General features: G+C 39.9%; 7 protein-coding genes across 7 annotated transcripts; all 7 read right to left on the bottom strand.

The window, feature by feature from the left end:
• Nucleotides 1-1585: 1585 nt before the first annotated feature.
• Nucleotides 1586-2254, bottom strand: LOC131266759 (mantle protein-like). The gene is made up of 2 exons (XM_058269387.1): nt 2249-2254; nt 1586-2170 (listed from the first exon to the last, which is right to left on the bottom strand). Exons 1-2 carry the CDS (start codon nt 2252-2254, stop codon nt 1586-1588), a joined length of 591 nt encoding a protein of 196 aa, XP_058125370.1.
• Nucleotides 2255-3833: 1579 nt separating this feature from the next.
• On the bottom strand, nt 3834-4484 carry LOC131266767 (uncharacterized). The gene is made up of 2 exons (XM_058269401.1): nt 4479-4484; nt 3834-4418 (listed from the first exon to the last, which is right to left on the bottom strand). The coding sequence occupies exons 1-2, from the start codon at nt 4482-4484 to the stop codon at nt 3834-3836; spliced, it is 591 nt and encodes a 196-aa protein (XP_058125384.1).
• Nucleotides 4485-5742: 1258 nt separating this feature from the next.
• Nucleotides 5743-6393, bottom strand: LOC131266774 (titin-like). The gene is made up of 2 exons (XM_058269413.1): nt 6388-6393; nt 5743-6327 (listed from the first exon to the last, which is right to left on the bottom strand). The coding sequence occupies exons 1-2, from the start codon at nt 6391-6393 to the stop codon at nt 5743-5745; spliced, it is 591 nt and encodes a 196-aa protein (XP_058125396.1).
• A 3757-nt stretch (nt 6394-10150) lies between these two features.
• LOC131266800 (titin-like) lies at nt 10151-10801 on the bottom strand. The gene is made up of 2 exons (XM_058269450.1): nt 10796-10801; nt 10151-10735 (listed from the first exon to the last, which is right to left on the bottom strand). The coding sequence occupies exons 1-2, from the start codon at nt 10799-10801 to the stop codon at nt 10151-10153; spliced, it is 591 nt and encodes a 196-aa protein (XP_058125433.1).
• Nucleotides 10802-12177: 1376 nt separating this feature from the next.
• LOC131266811 (titin-like) lies at nt 12178-12803 on the bottom strand. Its single transcript, XM_058269462.1, has 2 exons — nt 12798-12803; nt 12178-12729 (listed from the first exon to the last, which is right to left on the bottom strand). Exons 1-2 carry the CDS (start codon nt 12801-12803, stop codon nt 12178-12180), a joined length of 558 nt encoding a protein of 185 aa, XP_058125445.1.
• A 1361-nt stretch (nt 12804-14164) lies between these two features.
• LOC131266821 (uncharacterized) lies at nt 14165-14780 on the bottom strand. Its single transcript, XM_058269474.1, has 2 exons — nt 14775-14780; nt 14165-14710 (listed from the first exon to the last, which is right to left on the bottom strand). The coding sequence occupies exons 1-2, from the start codon at nt 14778-14780 to the stop codon at nt 14165-14167; spliced, it is 552 nt and encodes a 183-aa protein (XP_058125457.1).
• Nucleotides 14781-16336: 1556 nt separating this feature from the next.
• Nucleotides 16337-17127, bottom strand: LOC131266828 (uncharacterized). Its single transcript, XM_058269487.1, has 2 exons — nt 16921-17127; nt 16337-16849 (listed from the first exon to the last, which is right to left on the bottom strand). Exons 1-2 carry the CDS (start codon nt 17125-17127, stop codon nt 16337-16339), a joined length of 720 nt encoding a protein of 239 aa, XP_058125470.1.
• Between the last annotated feature and the right edge of the window lie 642 nt (nt 17128-17769).

Genomic DNA, 17769 nt, shown 5'->3' on the forward strand with positions numbered 1-17769 from the left:
TAGCCTGTTGTTGCCAGTAGGATATGAATAAATTGCTATCCTTTGTGGTATGTTCCAGCTGACAGTGGACATTGCCTCACGTCGTGGAGCAGCGTACATTCGGTCAGATGATCCCCAATTTCCCCATTTCGAAAGCATCTTCTAGAGGTGACCGGTGCTGCATACATATGTTGCACACCGGCTACTGCGGCCAGCTCATTAGCCAAAAGAAGCGGAGGGCACGAACCGTCTGCATTAGTGTCGGACACGGCAGCGACACAACAAAAACCGTGCAGTTATTTTCAATTTGCTTCGCTCTTAGCTGAGACAGGTCACGGAAAGGGCATGAACTGGGGCGTGAGGACATAATCCGAGCTATCCCGGGTTTGTGGGTCAGAGAAGAAAACGAAAATTTAGAGCCCACCGCACAATCATTCGGGCTCCTGGTCTCCGCTGAAAGGGTTGCTTTTTTACGAGAAGAAAAGTTAACGAAATAAACAGAGCAAGAGCCGTATGCTGCACACATGCAGCGAGTTCCATACATTATAGAAGCACTCTTAATCTGGGTTCTGTTCATTCCACAGTGTACATGGCCTTCCTCGTATGTATTAGTTTTTTTTAAAATAAAAAAGGATCACAATCATGGCTGTGGGTTGAGTCTGGCTAACAACCGCTCGAAAAAAGAGAAAGGAGCTCAAAATGTTTCCTCGGTGAGCTCTTGGACACTTGCTGGCCGGTAATCCCAACGAGGTCCCGCTCTAAACTTATAGAACATACCAGAACGGTTGCTCGAAACGATAAGCCTGCCTTTGACTCTTGCTCTTGTGCCAACGGTCTTCTATTTTCTATTTGTGTCATCAGGTCACTTCATTATATCACGCTGATGTATTGTAATAAGAGAGTTTTTGGTAAGGCATAGACATTATCTTTAAAGATTCAGGCGTTCCAAACTTGTTGATCAACATCGCAGAATCTCAAATACCAGAATTAAAACCAGAATATGTAGTTATCGCTCGACTGCACACTTATTATTCGTTATGAGTTGTCGAGATTAAATTATAACTAACTTAAATGTATCGCCGCTTGACGAAGGATTATTTGAAACTTAACGGCAACTTTATTCCCACCACAGGACATACATCCATTTAATTCCGGACCGCTTTCTGTGTACGGTGATAAAATTTAGTGCCGAAATTAAATTAACCCATATATTGCCCTCCGTTGTTTTCTTGACATTTCCGTGCGATTTAGGATCACTGGACCAGGCCATGGCCAAATTATCCTGGGCGCTGGTTTAAACGCCAAGCTAAAACAAGGTTAGTGGTACAGTTGGCGAGCGGGATTAGAAGCGTCTGTTTCGGATGAATTATGAGCTGAACTTGGCATAGAAGAGTGATCGGAATTGACGGAACATATTGCTTTCGGAAGGTTGATTAGAGCAGAAATTGAAATTAAATGGGACATTTGAAGTCCAGAGCATAGCAACCGCTAGAGAATTCAATTTCAACAGAACTCAAAAGAAATGTGTCACTTCAATAAAAATGAAAAGGCTTAAATTTTTGTAAACTATATTGCACTGGCCCAACAAACACTATTCCTCACAAAGTTAGCCCCAGAACGGCTTCTTGTGCTCCTTCTTGATAAGAACAGTGAACGGCACTGGCTTCTCGATGTAAACGGGCTCCTTCACGTACACCGGGTAGGGCTTATCTACATGAACTGCGTACGGCTTCGGGACCTCGACGTATTCCTTCTGGTAGACTGGGTACTCGACTGGGACCTTCACTTCCACTGGGTATGGACGGTCAACGTGGACTGGGACCTTCTTCTCGACGTACACTGGGACCTTCTTCTCGACGTACACCGGGACCTTCTTCTCGACCTCAACTGGATATGGGACCTTGACCTCCACTGGAACGTGCTTCTTGACCTCAACTGGGTATGGGACCGGGACCTTCTTCGTGATGACCTGTTTCACCTCCTTCTGGACGTGATCGTTGCTATAGAAGCCGTGGTTCTCCAGCTCTTCATTGCCGTAGTATCCGTGGGTCTGCTGATGCTCGTAACCATAGGTCTCATACGACTCCTGTTGGGAAGATCCCAGCTCATACAGTCCACGCTTCTCCTTCTTGGAATCGACGACTGCCCCCGCACTGGCGATCGCCAGAGCCATAGAGAATACGATGAACGCCTGGAAAAAAGTTGGTTGACATGGTTACAAAGGGCATCTTGGGTACAGAATCTAGTAACCCTCGGTAGAAGTACTTACCTTCATGTCTGCCTACTAAGATTTGGTGTCTACCGTCTACGTTACTTCAGTGAACGATCACAACCGAATGATGCGGTTCTCCACCTCAGCCAACGGATTTTATACTACCCTCAGCAGAGGTGGGAAAGGGAATCTCTCTTCTTAGGTTCGTCGCTTTTGTGTTGATTCCAGTAAGTTACACAAATACTAGCGCTTCTCTCTACCATCACATCGCTTCTTTTGCGCAATTAGCCCCCAAAGTTCGTTAGGCGGAGTTGCTCCTCGCACGATTGCTTCGCACCGTGGACGCGAAGCTGTTAAAATTTTTTTCGAACGGTGAGTAGAGAATTGACGAGAAAGCACAAGTTTATCGCCCTCCCATCGCACTCGCGTCCATCGCGATGGCAAATGCATCCAAGCGCACCCAATTGATGCACGACCCAGGCCTGGCGGGTGTTTGACCGATATTGGCACTTTCCACAGGGCGGGGGTCGCTGAGGCGTTGACACTGCTCGTTACTCAACATCTGACAACGGTACACCTACGACTAAAAATGCACACCGGCGAATGGATAACTTCAACTCATTCAACAGCGCGATTGCAAACGATCGACCGGTAAACTTCCCTTCGGTTGAATGTCACAGACCATCGTCCGTGTCCGCCAGAAGAAACATCATGCATACACCGCGCAATACAGGCTTAACAATCCATGGCTTCTTCCGGTCGCTTGCTAAATTCGGCAGGTAATGTGAATGAAATGAAAACCAAAGTATACAACCTCACTAAATACCTATATCAGTACGTGCTAACAGCTTGAAAATCTTGCATACTATTGAAACTGTGGACAAAACGATATAAACGATTGATTCCTCAAATTTATTTGCGTAACTAATAATCAGAACATTAAACAATTTTTGACGAGCAGTATTTATTCAATAGAGATTTTGCCTATGAGAATTTTTACTGAAAACCTTCTGTTTGTTCGTATATCCTCTGATCGGTAAATCATTTAAAATTAGTACATTTGGCGGGAATCGCCAGTTACGAATCGCCAGTAATAGTTAAGTACGACGTTGATGCATTTGAAGGCTTAATAAAGGTTTCCAGATGTAATCAGCCTTTTATAACGTGAGTTTAATTTAAATCAAATATCCATAGAATTGATTGATGTATACAAACTAACACATCAGAATTTTTTCAAACGAATACATATGAATGTTTGCATGTCTTTATTTCAGGTAGGTGCTCGTATTCCTTATCTCAACATTGTACATGATGTTCATCAAATCCACTCAAGGCTTCTGTCACAATTAGTAATATTTCATACCATAACTTGCGTGAATTATTTTAGTATTATTTTAGTTTTACTAACCTTCACAGTCTTTTACCGTTGCTGCATTCAATCACAGTAATTCCCCAAGGGATGAAGTTATTAGTTGCAAATTCTTCTCAATGCTCATTACAACCTCAGCTATGTTAAACAGAAAAACGCAATCATTTGTACGTTTACTAACGTTCCCAGATAATCTTTCGGATAAGATAAAGGATTTACAAAAAATAGATATACATTGTAGCTATTTTATGCCTTACTATACTTAACGAAATTCTAAGCGAAAAACGACTTCTTGTGCTCCTTCTTACGGAAAACCGTGAAAGTTACTGGTTTCTCGACGTACACGGGCTCCTTCACGTATACCGGGTAGGGCTTATCGACATGAACTGCGTACGGCTTCGGGACCTCGACGTATTCCTTCTGGTAGACTGTGTACTCGACTGGGACCTTCACTTCCACTGGGTATGGACGGTCTACGTGGACTGGGACCTTCTTCTCGACGTACACTGGGACCTTCTTCTCGACGTACACCGGGACCTTCTTCTCGACCTCAACTGTGTACGGGACCTTGACTTCCACTGGAACGTGCTTCTTGACCTCAACTGGGTATGGGACTGGGACCTTCTCCGTGATGACCTGTTTCACCTCCTTCTGGACGTGATCGTTGCCATAGAAGCCGTGGTTCTCGAGATTCTCATTGCCGTAGTATCCATGGTTGTGCTGATTCTCGTACCCGTAGGATTCATACGACTCCTGTTGGGGAGATTCCACCTCATAAAGTCCACGCTTCTCCTTCGTCTTTTCGTCACTTGGTGCCGCGTTGGCGATGGCCAGAGCCACAAAGAATACGATGAACGCCTGTAGAGTGTTGGAACCTTTAGACTCTGCTAGTTAAAAGAGCTTTGTAATGCGGCTTACCTTCATGTCTGCCTACTGGTTGGATGTACTGCACGTCTGAAGGATCACAACTGAATGATGCACTTCAATCCACATGTCGGGGCTTTTATATCTCCAGAGGTCCTGCAGTGAAGTCGGATATTGTGACTTCTCCATTTCGCCACGTTCCGTGTTATTCCTACATACATCGATGCGTTTAGAAAAGCCGTATTGCATGTTTCTGGTGTTCCTTTTCTTCATATGTTATCAACAATTATATCTATGGAAAGAAGTTTCACAAATCTTTGCTGTGTTACAAGTAGAATAACAACTTGTAAGGCTTTAACGATAATTTTAGAAACCAGGTCACGAAGTCATTTGAAATACCGTTTCATCCTAAACGGTCAGCCACTTTTTAAATTATCAACCCTGTTTTATTAAGCAATGCTTATGGACTTTTCAAATCAATATCATTCTCTATTGGACAAACAACATTCTTTAATATTCATTATTTATTTGTTGTGAAATCATTTTGAAATGAAGCAACATATAATTTAGTAAAAAGCTTTTAAGAAAAATATTTCAAGACTTACACTTCAGGTAATACACATCATATTCAATCTGGGTTGTTTTACAGAGGATCGATGTTGTCGTCAAATCATATCCAGCTAAATAAACTTGTGTCCGTTTTAACATATAGAAACATATATCGAGGAAAAAATGAGAAGATCACACCAAAAAGATACAATGTTTAATGCTCACTTTTGTATGCATTATTCCGTATCCCAGTATGTTTTCAAGCACCAAAACAACCGTGAAGCTTTCGATTGGATGCCTGATTTGCTTTGTTTTGTTGAGACATTTATGATTCGTGCAGAAACATCATAGTGTGAATACATTTGAGAAGCACGATAGTATGGACCAAATTAGCAATAATATATACTTTAATTGTGTAAATAATGATTAAAAAATTCAGTTAAAATAATCAAGGTGATAAAATGATACATATAACGTTCTTACATAACGCCGAGTATTATTATAAAAAATTTAAATTGCAGATCTTGAGGTCCCCTCTGTTTGTCCGGCTAACAAATTGGCAAATAAATATAAAAATATGGTAAGTGCAAAAGAACCCCAATTGTGCTGCCATCTTTTCAAATCAAGCTTCATACATTTGAAAATAAGAAGAAACGGTGCCTGTTTTATAACTCTCAACGTATGAAATTGATTCTACAATGCAAAGAAATTACTAACGCATGATCAAATTAATTTTCAGTATTTTATTCTACATTAACAACTGTACATCTTAGCCCCAGAACGGCTTCTTGTGCTCCTTCTTCAGGAGAACAGTGAACGGAACTGGCTTCTCGACGTACACGGGTTCCTTCACGTATACCGGGTAGGGCTTATCGACATGAACTGCGTACGGCTTCGGGACCTCGACGTATTCCTTCTGGTAGACTGTGTACTCGACTGGGACCTTCACTTCCACTGGGTATGGACGGTCTACGTGGACTGGGACCTTCTTCTCGACGTACACTGGGACCTTCTTCTCGACGTACACCGGGACCTTCTTCTCGACCTCAACTGTGTACGGGACCTTGACTTCCACTGGAACGTGCCTCTTGACCTCAACTGGGTACGGAACTGGGACCTTCTCCGTGATGACCTGCTTCACCTCCTTCTGGACGTGATCGTTGCCATAGAAGCCGTGGTTCTCCAGATTCTCATTGCCGTAGTATCCATGGTTGTGCTGATTCTCGTACCCGTAGGATTCATACGACTCCTGTTGGGGAGATTCCACCTCATAAAGTCCACGCTTCTCCTTCGTCTTTTCGTCACTTGGTGCCGCGTTGGCGATGGCCAGAGCCACAAAGAATACGATGAACGCCTGTAGAGTGTTGGAACCATTAGTCTCTGCTAGATAAAAGAGCTTTGTAATGCGTCTTACCTTCATGTCTGCCTACTGGTGGGATGTACTGCACGTTTGAAGGATCACAACTGAATGATGCACTCCCATACTCAAGTGCTCGGTTATATACCCCTCCTTTATTGAAACCAAAAGTAATATTTGTTACCGTCGTTTGTTTCGGATGCTATTTCTTCATTTCGTTTGATTTTACGACGCACGGTGAAAATGTATGAAAGCATCGATGCGTTTAAAACATGTTGTAATGCCTTTGGTATACCTTTTCTTTCCATGTAGCCAACGGCTTATTCGATAAACAAGATGACATTTCTTCACATCACAATACTTAGCTGTTGTAAACCTTGAGTTGTATTGTTTTCTTTAAGTAGATGTTTTTTTATTTAAAAATTTTAAAATTTTTTTATTTATTTTGAAGACATCTGTGTTCCTGATTTTTAAATAAAACACATGTCTTCTGGTTCAATATTACTAGTTTATATCAAATTAGTGAAGAACTTTAAAATTATAAAATAGCACGTGGAAGTGGTTACCAAAATTTCAATGTTGAGGTAAAGCGTAACTTCACTTCGCAAGGTTATGTTTTCATATTTTCACATTGTTATGTTCATATTTTCACAATGTCTGAATAGGACATAACTGTTCATGATCTTGCAAAATTGCAATCGAAAATATAAACCTTTGAATGATCCATTTTCTAACACTTTTGTACATTCTTTTTAGTACTTCTTTTCAACATCGCAATAACTATTGTTTACCGTTACATAATACATTCTAAAAAAATAATAGAAAAAAACTGTTTAGTATATCTAGATCCATATAAATTTACTGAAACGAAAAATATAGTAAAATAATAAAAAAAAAATTATGTGGCACGACATCCCCAAGTGGGACAAGGCCTCTCTCCGAAGAGAGTTTTTGATGACCGAAAGACGGTATATTGTAGATCGGTGGTCAGTCGTTCGTAATACCGGGGGGTGCCAGACTCGAGATTAGATCCCACACCAAATAATAAAATAGTCTTCTTTTAAAATTTACAAACGTTCATCTCAAGTATAAACTAATACATCTTATGAGACGTTCAAGGCGATAAGATTGTTCAGAGAAAACAGGATAAAGCTGATAAAGCCTGAAATCATGTAATACTTTAACACGATAGTTTAAGCTATAACAAATGTTAGAATAAAATTTTGCAATTCAGCACAGTACCTCAATATGCTACTTAACGAATCTGAACTGAACAGAGTTGGATGCATAATCCGTACATTTTGAATGTGGAGACAAACATTGAAACATTCTGCATTGGGTTATATGGGGCAGAATGCACCGCTATTAATGGTAGATAAAACCGTCGTTTTCCAAACTTATTCAGTATGGCAATGTATCGACTAAATTAATTAAAATTACGTATTTGGCATACCCAACTCACTCATTATTAATTTTAGCAATGTCATGTTGAAATATATGATGTAAAGTTCATTGTAAGAAAATAAACTTTTATTTAGATTTTCTTTTAGATTTTTTTTTTCTGAGAAAGCCTTTTTAGTAATGGAATTATGGATACTCAAAAACATTGACCACGATAAATAGATCTATTGAAAAAATATCGACGGAGTTCAACCTGTCCCACGATCTGGACCATTTTGCCCAACAATCGACTCCTTGTAAAGAGTGGTCTTAAAATTTGTCGTTTCGACAACAATCTGGGAGTTTTAACGTCGCTTCATTTGTGTTTTTTTTTGTTATAAAAGAGAGGGTAGAAAATCGATCTTTGAAAGTTTGAGACATTTTTCCTGAATGAACTGTAAGAAATGAATGTTGTTCGCTTAAGAGCCACATTTGCCTCACATTACCTTACCATTTAATGGAAGTTACAAATTAATTTCTTAAAGAAGTCTTCATGCCCCAATGCAAATTGCTTATGATAGAGCTTCTTTCTTGAAGATTTTATTACTTGTGCTTTCAGGTTATGCTTAGAATTTTCTGCCGCTAAACTTATTGAAAAAACGAAAGAACCTTACTTTTCCACAATAGAACAAAATTGTAAAAACAAAAAAAACAAATCAGAGAACTATTATAAGAGAATAACTCAACTATTAAAATAAAGAAGATATCGTAGTATCAGAACCTTTGTAAGTCGAAATCCATAATATACATATTTCAACAAAGCAAAATAAGGTGTAAGCGCAACACGAAATTATTCGTTATGATACTTTATTCTACATTAACAACTGTACATCTTAGCCCCAGAACGGCTTCTTGTGCTCCTTCTTCAGGAGAACAGTGAACGGAACTGGCTTCTCGACGTACACGGGTTCCTTCACGTATACCGGGTAGGGCTTATCGACATGAACTGCGTACGTTCCATAGTTGTGCTGATTCTCGTACCCGTAGGATTCATACGACTCCTGTTGGGGAGATTCCACCTCATAAAGTCCACGCTTCTCCTTCGTCTTTTCGTCAGTTGGTGCCGCGTTGGCGATGCCCAGAGCCACAAAGAATACGATGAACGCCTGTAGAGTGTTGGAACCTTTAGACTCTGATAGTTAAAAGAGCTTTGTAATGCGTCTTACCTTCATGTCTGCCTACTGGTGGGATGTACTGCACGTTTGAAGGATCACAACTGAATGATGCACTGCTATCCACATGTCGGGGCTTTTATATATCCAGTGCTCATGCGGCGAAGTCAGATATTGTGACTTCTCCATATCGCCATGTTCCATTTTTTCCTTACGTACCGGCAAAATATATCACACCATCGATGCGTTTAGAAATTTCGTATTGCATGTTCCTTTTTTTCATATGTTATAAAAATTACATCAATGAAATTTATCAAATCTATGCTGTTTTACAAGTTACCGTTACACCTCGTAAACCATAACCCACTTTTTAAATTATCAACCTTGTTTTGTTAAACAATGCTTGTGGGCTTTTCAAATCAATATCATTCTCTATTGGACAAACAACATTCTTTAATATTCATTATTGATTTGTTGTGAAATCATTTTGAAATGACGCAACATATAATTTAGTACAAAATTTAAATAACAATAAATAAAAAGAAAAATATTTCACGACTTACAGTTCAGGTAATACACATCATATTCAATCTAGATTATTTTACAGCGCATCGATGTTGTCGTCAAATCATATCCACCTGAACAATTCAGTGTCCGTTTTAACACGAAGAAACATATAACGTGGAAAAAATGTGTATATCTAACCAAAAAGCTACAATGTTTAATGCTAAATTTTGTATGCATTATTCCGTATCCCAGTATGTTTTCAAGCACCAAAACAATCTTGAAGCTTCCGATTTGATGCCTGATTCGGTTTGTTTCGTTGAGACATGTCTAATTCGTGCAGAAACATCATAGTGTAAATGCATTCGAGAAGCAGGATAGTATGGACCAAATTATCAATAATATCTTCTTTTAATATGACAAAGTTGGTTGAAATTCCAGGTGAAATAATTTAAGCGATAAAATGATACACTTGCGTTCTTCCGTATACATTACACTGAGTATACTTACAAAAATGTCAAAATGCTGAACTTGACGTCCCCCTCTATTTGTCCGATAAGTGTGTAAACCAAAAACAAAACAATCATATGAAATGCAAAAGAACCCCAATTGTGCTGCCACCATTTCAAATCAAGCTTCATACATTTGACAAAATAAGAAACGGTGCCTATTTCATAATTCTCAACGTATGAAATTGATTCTAATTACTAACGCATGCTCAAATTAATTTTCAATATTTTATTCTACATTAACAACTGTACATCTTAGCCCCAGAACGGCTTCTTGTGCTCCTTCTTCAGGAGAACAGTGAACGGAACTGGCTTCTCGACGTACACGGGTTCCTTCACGTACACCGGGTAGGGCTTATCGACATGAACTGCGTACGGCTTCGGGACCTCGACGTATTCCTTCTGGTAGACTGTGTACTCGACTGGGACCTTCACTTCCACTGGGTATGGACGGTCTACGTGGACTGGGACCTTCTTCTCGACGTACACTGGGACCTTCTTCTCGACGTACACCGGGACCTTCTTCTCGACCTCAACTGTGTACGGGACCTTGACTTCCACTGGAACGTGCTTCTTGACCTCAACTGGATATGGAACTGGGACCTTCTCCGTGATGACCTGTTTCACCTCCTTCTGGACGTGATCGTTGCCATAGAAGCCGTGGTTCTCCAGATTTTCATTGCCGTAGTATCCATGGTTTTGCTGATTCTCGTACCCGTAGGATTCATACGACTCCTGTTTGGGAGATTCCACCTCATAAAGTCCACGCTTCTCCTTCGTCTTTTCGTCAGTTGGTGCCGCGTTGGCGATGGCCAGAGCCACAAAGAATACGATGAACGCCTGTAGAGTGTTGGAACCTTTAGACTCTGATAGTTAAAAGAGCTTTGTAATGCGTCTTACCTTCATGTCTGCCTACTGGTTGGATGTACTGCACGTCTGAAGGATCACAACTGAATGATGATTTACCCAAGCCAGCTGGCCGTTTTATATCGCGAAACCTCGAAGCATCAACTATTTCCCATCTTCGCCTTGCTATCTCTTACTGTTGCCAACTAGAGAAATTCCGAAAATTGATCATGTGTAACGTACATCACAAGCACATAACGAAGAAACCATTGTAAACGTAAGCCATATTGTATCTTAAGAGCGTCGTCTAAATGCGGGACCAGTTTGATATAACCTGAAGATATTTGTAAATCAGTACAAGTTGACATTTGGACTTGATTTAATGTTACATGTACAAAAAGAAAATTCGAATCTGCGACTCAGTTTTGCTGTAGTAGTAGGATAGATGTTTACATTGTTTACCAGGGTTTCATGCACTTCTCTTCTCGGATATTCGAGGGATTACTTATGATTGACGAGAATAATAAAAAAAATTGCATTATTTTTTCATTTAAACAAACGAAATATGTATGGAGAACTTTGTGTCATATGTTTGAAAAACTCAAAGCTTGATAACAATTTTAGGGATGTATGTAGATGAACTAGCCAAGCAAATTATTCTTAAACTGATATAAAAATGATCTTTTCTGCTCCTAAAATAAATTGGAAGCTGAATGATAAAATTTCAAATTTGCGATAATTTAATTGTATCAAAAAGAGCTTCAATTTGCAGCACTAAGACACAGTTTTACATTACAGACAATTCTTAAACTTCATAAAAACGAGACAAAGCATCACTGTTCAAAGTTACCGAAGATGAAATTGAATGCGTTGTACTATTTTTTCAAAAACCTGTTCGAAGTAGTTACAAACGCTCGAAACGGATGTTAAAACGTATTTAATAACCAGCTGAATTTAGAAAATACGCATAAAGTTGAAAACGTACGTCTTTTGAAGTAAGAACTAATCCATTTAATTTTCAAAAGTTTAAGAATGCCCATCACCAGTAATAAGTATGGTTCTTTAAAAAATATATATATCTACTATATTATAGTTAGTTTACGGTAAACCTATGATAATTTTTACTTCATCAAAAATTGTACCAATGGAATAATATATCAAACATTTCGACTGGAGTGTATCATGGTGGCCAGTCTAATATGAAGGTCAGCTATTGATATGCAAAATGAATAACAATTAGATAGAAAGCATAAGTGATCGACTTCAAAGTTTCTCACACTACATAACATTAAGAACGGACTATAAAACAAAGATTTACATTTCTAAATCAGTTCCGTAACATTCATAGTAAATTACATGGATCAAGAATCACATCAAAAAGATTTTCAGTTTTCATTGTTTATTTCATCAGTTCTGTACATCGTCAATACTGCATCTTAACCCCAGAACGGCTTCTTGTGGTGTTCCTTGATGTGAACCGTCACTGGGACCTGCTTCTCGACGTACACGGGCTCCTTCACGTACACCGGGTAGGGCTTATCGACATGAACTGCGTACGGCTTCGGGACCTCGACGTATTCCTTCTTGTAGACTGGGACATGGACTGGGACCTTTACTTCCACTGGGTATGGGCGGTCAACGTGAACTGGGACCTTCTTCTCGACGTACACTGGGACCTTCTTCTCGACGTACACCGGGACCTTCTTCTCGACCTCAACTGGGTACGGGACCTTGACCTCCACTGGGACGTGCTTCTCGACCTCAACTGGGTACGGGACTGGGACCTTCTTCGTGATGACCTGTTTCACCTCCTTCTGGACGTAGTCGTTGCCATAGTATCCATGGTTGTGCTGGGTCTCGTAGCCGTAGGTCTCGAACGACTCCTGTTGGGAAGATCCCAGCTCATACAGTCCACGTTTCTCCTTCTTGGAATCGTTGATTGCACCCGCGCTGGCGATGGCCAAAGCCATAGAGAATACGATGAACGCCTGTAATGGCACGATTACACTCATGAAATTTGAAAAACGATATTGAATATCTTCACATTGTATCTTACCTTCATGTCTGCCTACTGGTTTGATATACTGCACGTCTGAAGGATCACAACTGAATGATAATCTGCGGCCGCTGCCTTCGTTTTATATGATCCAACCGGAGTAACATAACGGATATAAAACACCGTGGTAGGTCAAATTGCAACGCTCTTTTTGGTTTCTTCTTTCACCATCCGCTGTAACATTCGTACGTGAGAGACAAAAATCAATCTTGCGTGAATCAAAACGTATATGAAAGCTTGGTTACAATATCTCCGCCATATGTGCCATATCTTCCACAACATGGAAAAGTTTGATAGCACATGCTGACAGAGGATCATTCACTGAAAAAGTCGTTTTTTACAACTAGTCATTGTCTGATGCATACGTGTAATGAGATCATCGCATTATTGTCAGCATACATGCCTTTCATATTTCTTCACTCTGCGATATTATAATACCCTATAGAGCTTGAGAAAACACGATGTATGTTATCAATCTACCAGAGTTTTGTTAGTTTCGTATTTAAATACATTCTTCACATCGAAAACCTAGCCTCGTATTTGAAGTAGGAAAATTAATACTGCTGACGAAGTAAGGCACAGCAACTATGCATAAGTTTAATTCATTAGGTTAAGTTAAGATGTTTATTCAAGAACAACATCACGGCGCTTGTTTATATCGAAATACCCTGTATGTCTAAGCAACATTTTGCTTTCTTTGAATGATGGATGAATTTTGATAGTTTCCGTTATTGCTACAAACACATGTACTGCATGTTAACAAATGTTAAGGTAATTATCTTTACAGATTTGTACATCCAGTTTAATAAATTTTTTGTAAATTTTAAAATCTCACCATTGAAAAATATTGCTCAGTACGTAAAAAAAATAAAATAAATAGGAAATTACAGCAAATATACCCACAAAAACTGTATCTAACATAAAAAACGTTTTTTCGGCGGGTTTGTTAAAAACTTTAGCTTATTATGAACATGATATTACAAAAGTAAATACACATCCATGTAGCGTAGTAACTAATTACCAACACAATAAAACAACATGTTATAAACTATATTTAACTTTAGGACACTGAGTTTGCTTTTCTCTTCCGAGACCCGGACCCCCTCCCCAGTACGAGAGGACTGACTATCCAAGTACACATTGGGTAAAAGTCTCGTGAGCCCTTAACGGGCAGGCATGATCAATAAGGTCGTTACACCAAGAAGAAGAAGAACTTGATTGTCATGTATACCTCCATGTTAGTTTCTCATGTGCGCTGCAATATTGCATAAGCTTCCAATGAAAATAATACCAGAAGAAAAACTTCGACATCTTGAATTAAATTACAGAACTTTTATTAAACTTATTACATTAAACAAAGTTTTCTCTTAAAACAAGCCCCACGATGGCTTCTTGTGGTGTTCCTTGATGTGAACCGTCACTGGCACATATTTTTCAACATATACGGGTTGCTTCACGTACACCGGGTAGGGCTTATCGACATGAACTGCGTACGGCTTCGGGACCTCGACGTATTCCTTCTGGTAGACTGGGACATGGACTGGGACCTTCACCTCCACCGGGTACGGGCGATCCACATGGACCGGGACCTTCTTCTCGACGTACACTGGGACCTTCTTCTCCACCACAACTGGGACCTCCTTCTCGACCTGCACCGGGTACGGGACCTTCACCTCCACCGGAACATGATTTTGAACTTCGACCGGATACGGTACTTGTTTTGTGACGATTTCGTTCACTGCCTCTTCTGGGAAGCCGTTGCTATAGTGGCCGTAGTGCTGATCGTAATCGTAATGCTCGTACGACTGTTGATGTTCCTGGTAATCTTCCGCCGATTCAGTTGTCTTTTGAGGAGGGTGACCCATGACTGCAGCATCATTCACGAGGAGCATGACAATCGCTGCAAGTAGGAACTTTGAACACAAACCCGACGATCCATCAAAATACTCTGGTTAACGCGTGGTATGTTAGACTTACCTTCATTGTTGTCACTAGTTGTGCTTTACCGAAGATGACGATAAGACTGATCGAAAGCGATCGTTGCTGCCAATATATATGGTTCAGTTTCTACTTGTTGAACTTTCACTGCAAATTCACTTTCATCAAAACACGATTGTATAACTTCTGCGTTATGCCTGTTTGTGGAACAATAATTGATTACAATTTCTTTTATTGCAAGCCTCACAGATAATTCGCCAAACACACACTCTCATCTTTTATTAACGTATAATTTTTACCAGACCGATTTCTAATTGATTTGGGTGAATTTCTAACGTTTTTCAGTTTCACAAATTTGAAAAGGCACAACTGAAGATGATTTTTACAAAAGTATAAATTAAATCCGAAAAAGCACCTAATTTAATTTGAAGTGGTTTTAACAACAGCAACAGTGATTGTTGATATACATTATAACTATCATCCTTCTTTTCAACATAAAACATATCACTATCAACAATACATATCACCGTAATATAACACCACGCAATGAACCTTCCACAGACATTCATGTAAGTACAAGGAACATCCAGGCTATTAAAACAGTACACATCAATGGATGCCACAAAACACCTTACATAATTTTAGTAAAAACTAAAGGTTAGTAACAACATCTCTTAAAATATTTATGCATGCTATGTCATATTTGTTCGCTTCCATCATTACTCTGAAACTTGCAATACCCTTGGCACAGCAAGCCCTAAAATAATCACGTTTATTTCTAAGTTCTAATTTCTAATTCAGTTCCATTTTTTCAGATTTGAACTTATGTTCCTCACATTTGTTGAAATCGGGGAGTGCGCGACAGCCAAGCGGTTATGGTGGATAGAAAATTGGCAAACGAACGCCGAGAAGTGGTTTCGAATCCCAACCGGGATCGGAACCTCCCCCGTATGAGAGGACTGCCGTACCCAAAGGAGAAAAGTCAACTAAACCCTTGATGGGGTAGGCACAACGGAGGAAGGTCGTTGCCCCAAAGATGATGAAGAAGAAATCGTGTAAACGGTCATTTTTAAGATTGTTCTTGATTAACAAAAAAAGTCAAAGAGTTCAATAACAATATCCTGTACACGTTTCACAAAAGTTTAACTTATTTTCGAAGAAAAATCTCCAGAAATCTCCAGATTCACTTCCATGGTAAGCTTAGGCACATTTGGTAGCCCAACTCATCTCCTGTTAGATTTAAGGGTGATTCCATCTATTTATAGACAAAATTACAAACAACTTCTCTATGTTCAATCTTCTTAAGCGATTGATCTTCCGATGATGATGATGATGATGATGAGTCCCACCTCCTACTCCAACACAGGTTTGAGAATGGCGTAGTTATCATAAGATATTTGTTATAAACTAAACAATCGAGTGGTAGCTACAAAAACGATGAGTAAAATCACTTGTTTGTTCAACAGATGAAGTCACAAATTATCCCAAATTGAATGAAATTTTTAAAAAACACATACACACCACATGAACTACTTTCATCAATTAACGGGGTTTATTTTTGGCATCATTCATTTCGTACAGGTCTTGACTTCAACAGCAGCTTAACCCCAGAACGGCTTCTTGTGGTGTTCCTTGATTTGGACCGTCACCGGAACCTGCTTCTCGACGTACACGGGCTGCTTCACGTACACTGGATAAGGCTTCTCCACATGAACTGCGTACGGCTTCGGAACTTCAACGTACTCCTTCTTGTAGACTGGGACATGGACTGGGACCTTCACTTCCACCGGGTATGGGCGGTCGACATGGACCGGGACCTTCTTCTCAACGTACACCGGAACCTTCTTCTCCACAACGTACGGGACTTCCTTCTCGACCTTCACCGGGTAAGGGACCTTTACTGGGACGGCGACGTGCTTCTCGACCTCGACTGGGTACGGAACTGGGACCTTCTTCGTGATGACGTGCTTCACCTCCTTTTCGTACCCGAGCCCGTAGTTGTCATAGCCGTAGTTATCATACGACTCTTCGAACAGGCCGCGCTTCTCCTTCTTGGTATCATCGACTTCCGCCGCACAAGCGATGGCCAGAGCCACGGTGAACACAATGAACGCCTGTCGATAAGAGATAAAAATTGTCCAGCCTTTATACTGCAATCCACAGAAAACCCCATGATCAATCCTACCTTCATGTTTGCCTTTCCAATGTTTGATGTGCGAGCGTCTACCGTCTGCTTGCTGTTGCTACGAACGATCGTGATCGAATGATGCTTATCCGTCGACAGTGCGGTGCATTTATAGTGAGCGTTTTCCGCGATTGTAACGCTTAGAAACTCCAAGGAAAACTCTTGCTTTTTATTATCTCTGTCTCTCCAGCTTACACATTTTCGCATTTTTATAGGCACCAAAAAAGAAGGAGAATCAACCAACCGTAAAAGCTAAAGGTCTATCGATGCGTACATGGCAAGCTGGTTTCGAGGTTGCCATCGCTTTGTAATTCATAACATTGATTTTTTATAGCATTGCCAAACTTCCTGAAACAACAAAACATCCTCTCGTCGCAATCAAAGCTTTATCGGACACATATCTTTTAGAAACGTAGATCATCGATATTGGTGCATTAAAAGCTTTGTTGCGTGGAAACATTGACATTCGCACAGCTCGAACTAGCAATAAGTTTTAACCAAAGTGACAATAGTTCGTTAAAAAAAATTGTATCAAATCACATATCCTAATTTCATTACGCTAGTTTGAGTTATTCAAAGATATCGCTAATGTTCAACCCAAGGGTAAGCATCTCAGCTCAAGATAAGTAAAACTGGGGTGAAAGTCGTAAAGAGAATATCGTAGACATACCATATTCTTTATGAAGTTTGATTTCAGCTGAAAAACATTTCATAGTAAATGAAACTGATTGCTGCAACGAATATTATTACCAGAGCTTTCTTAGCTACCGGGTCGTACTAAATCGTAAGCGTACTGTATAAAGATGTTTGCTGCTGAAACTAAACCAAAACGTATATTTGAGCAAAACA

The sequence above is a fragment of the Anopheles coustani genome, chromosome 3 (assembly GCF_943734705.1).
Source record: "Anopheles coustani chromosome 3, idAnoCousDA_361_x.2, whole genome shotgun sequence".
NCBI classification, from domain to species: domain Eukaryota; kingdom Metazoa; phylum Arthropoda; class Insecta; order Diptera; family Culicidae; genus Anopheles; species Anopheles coustani.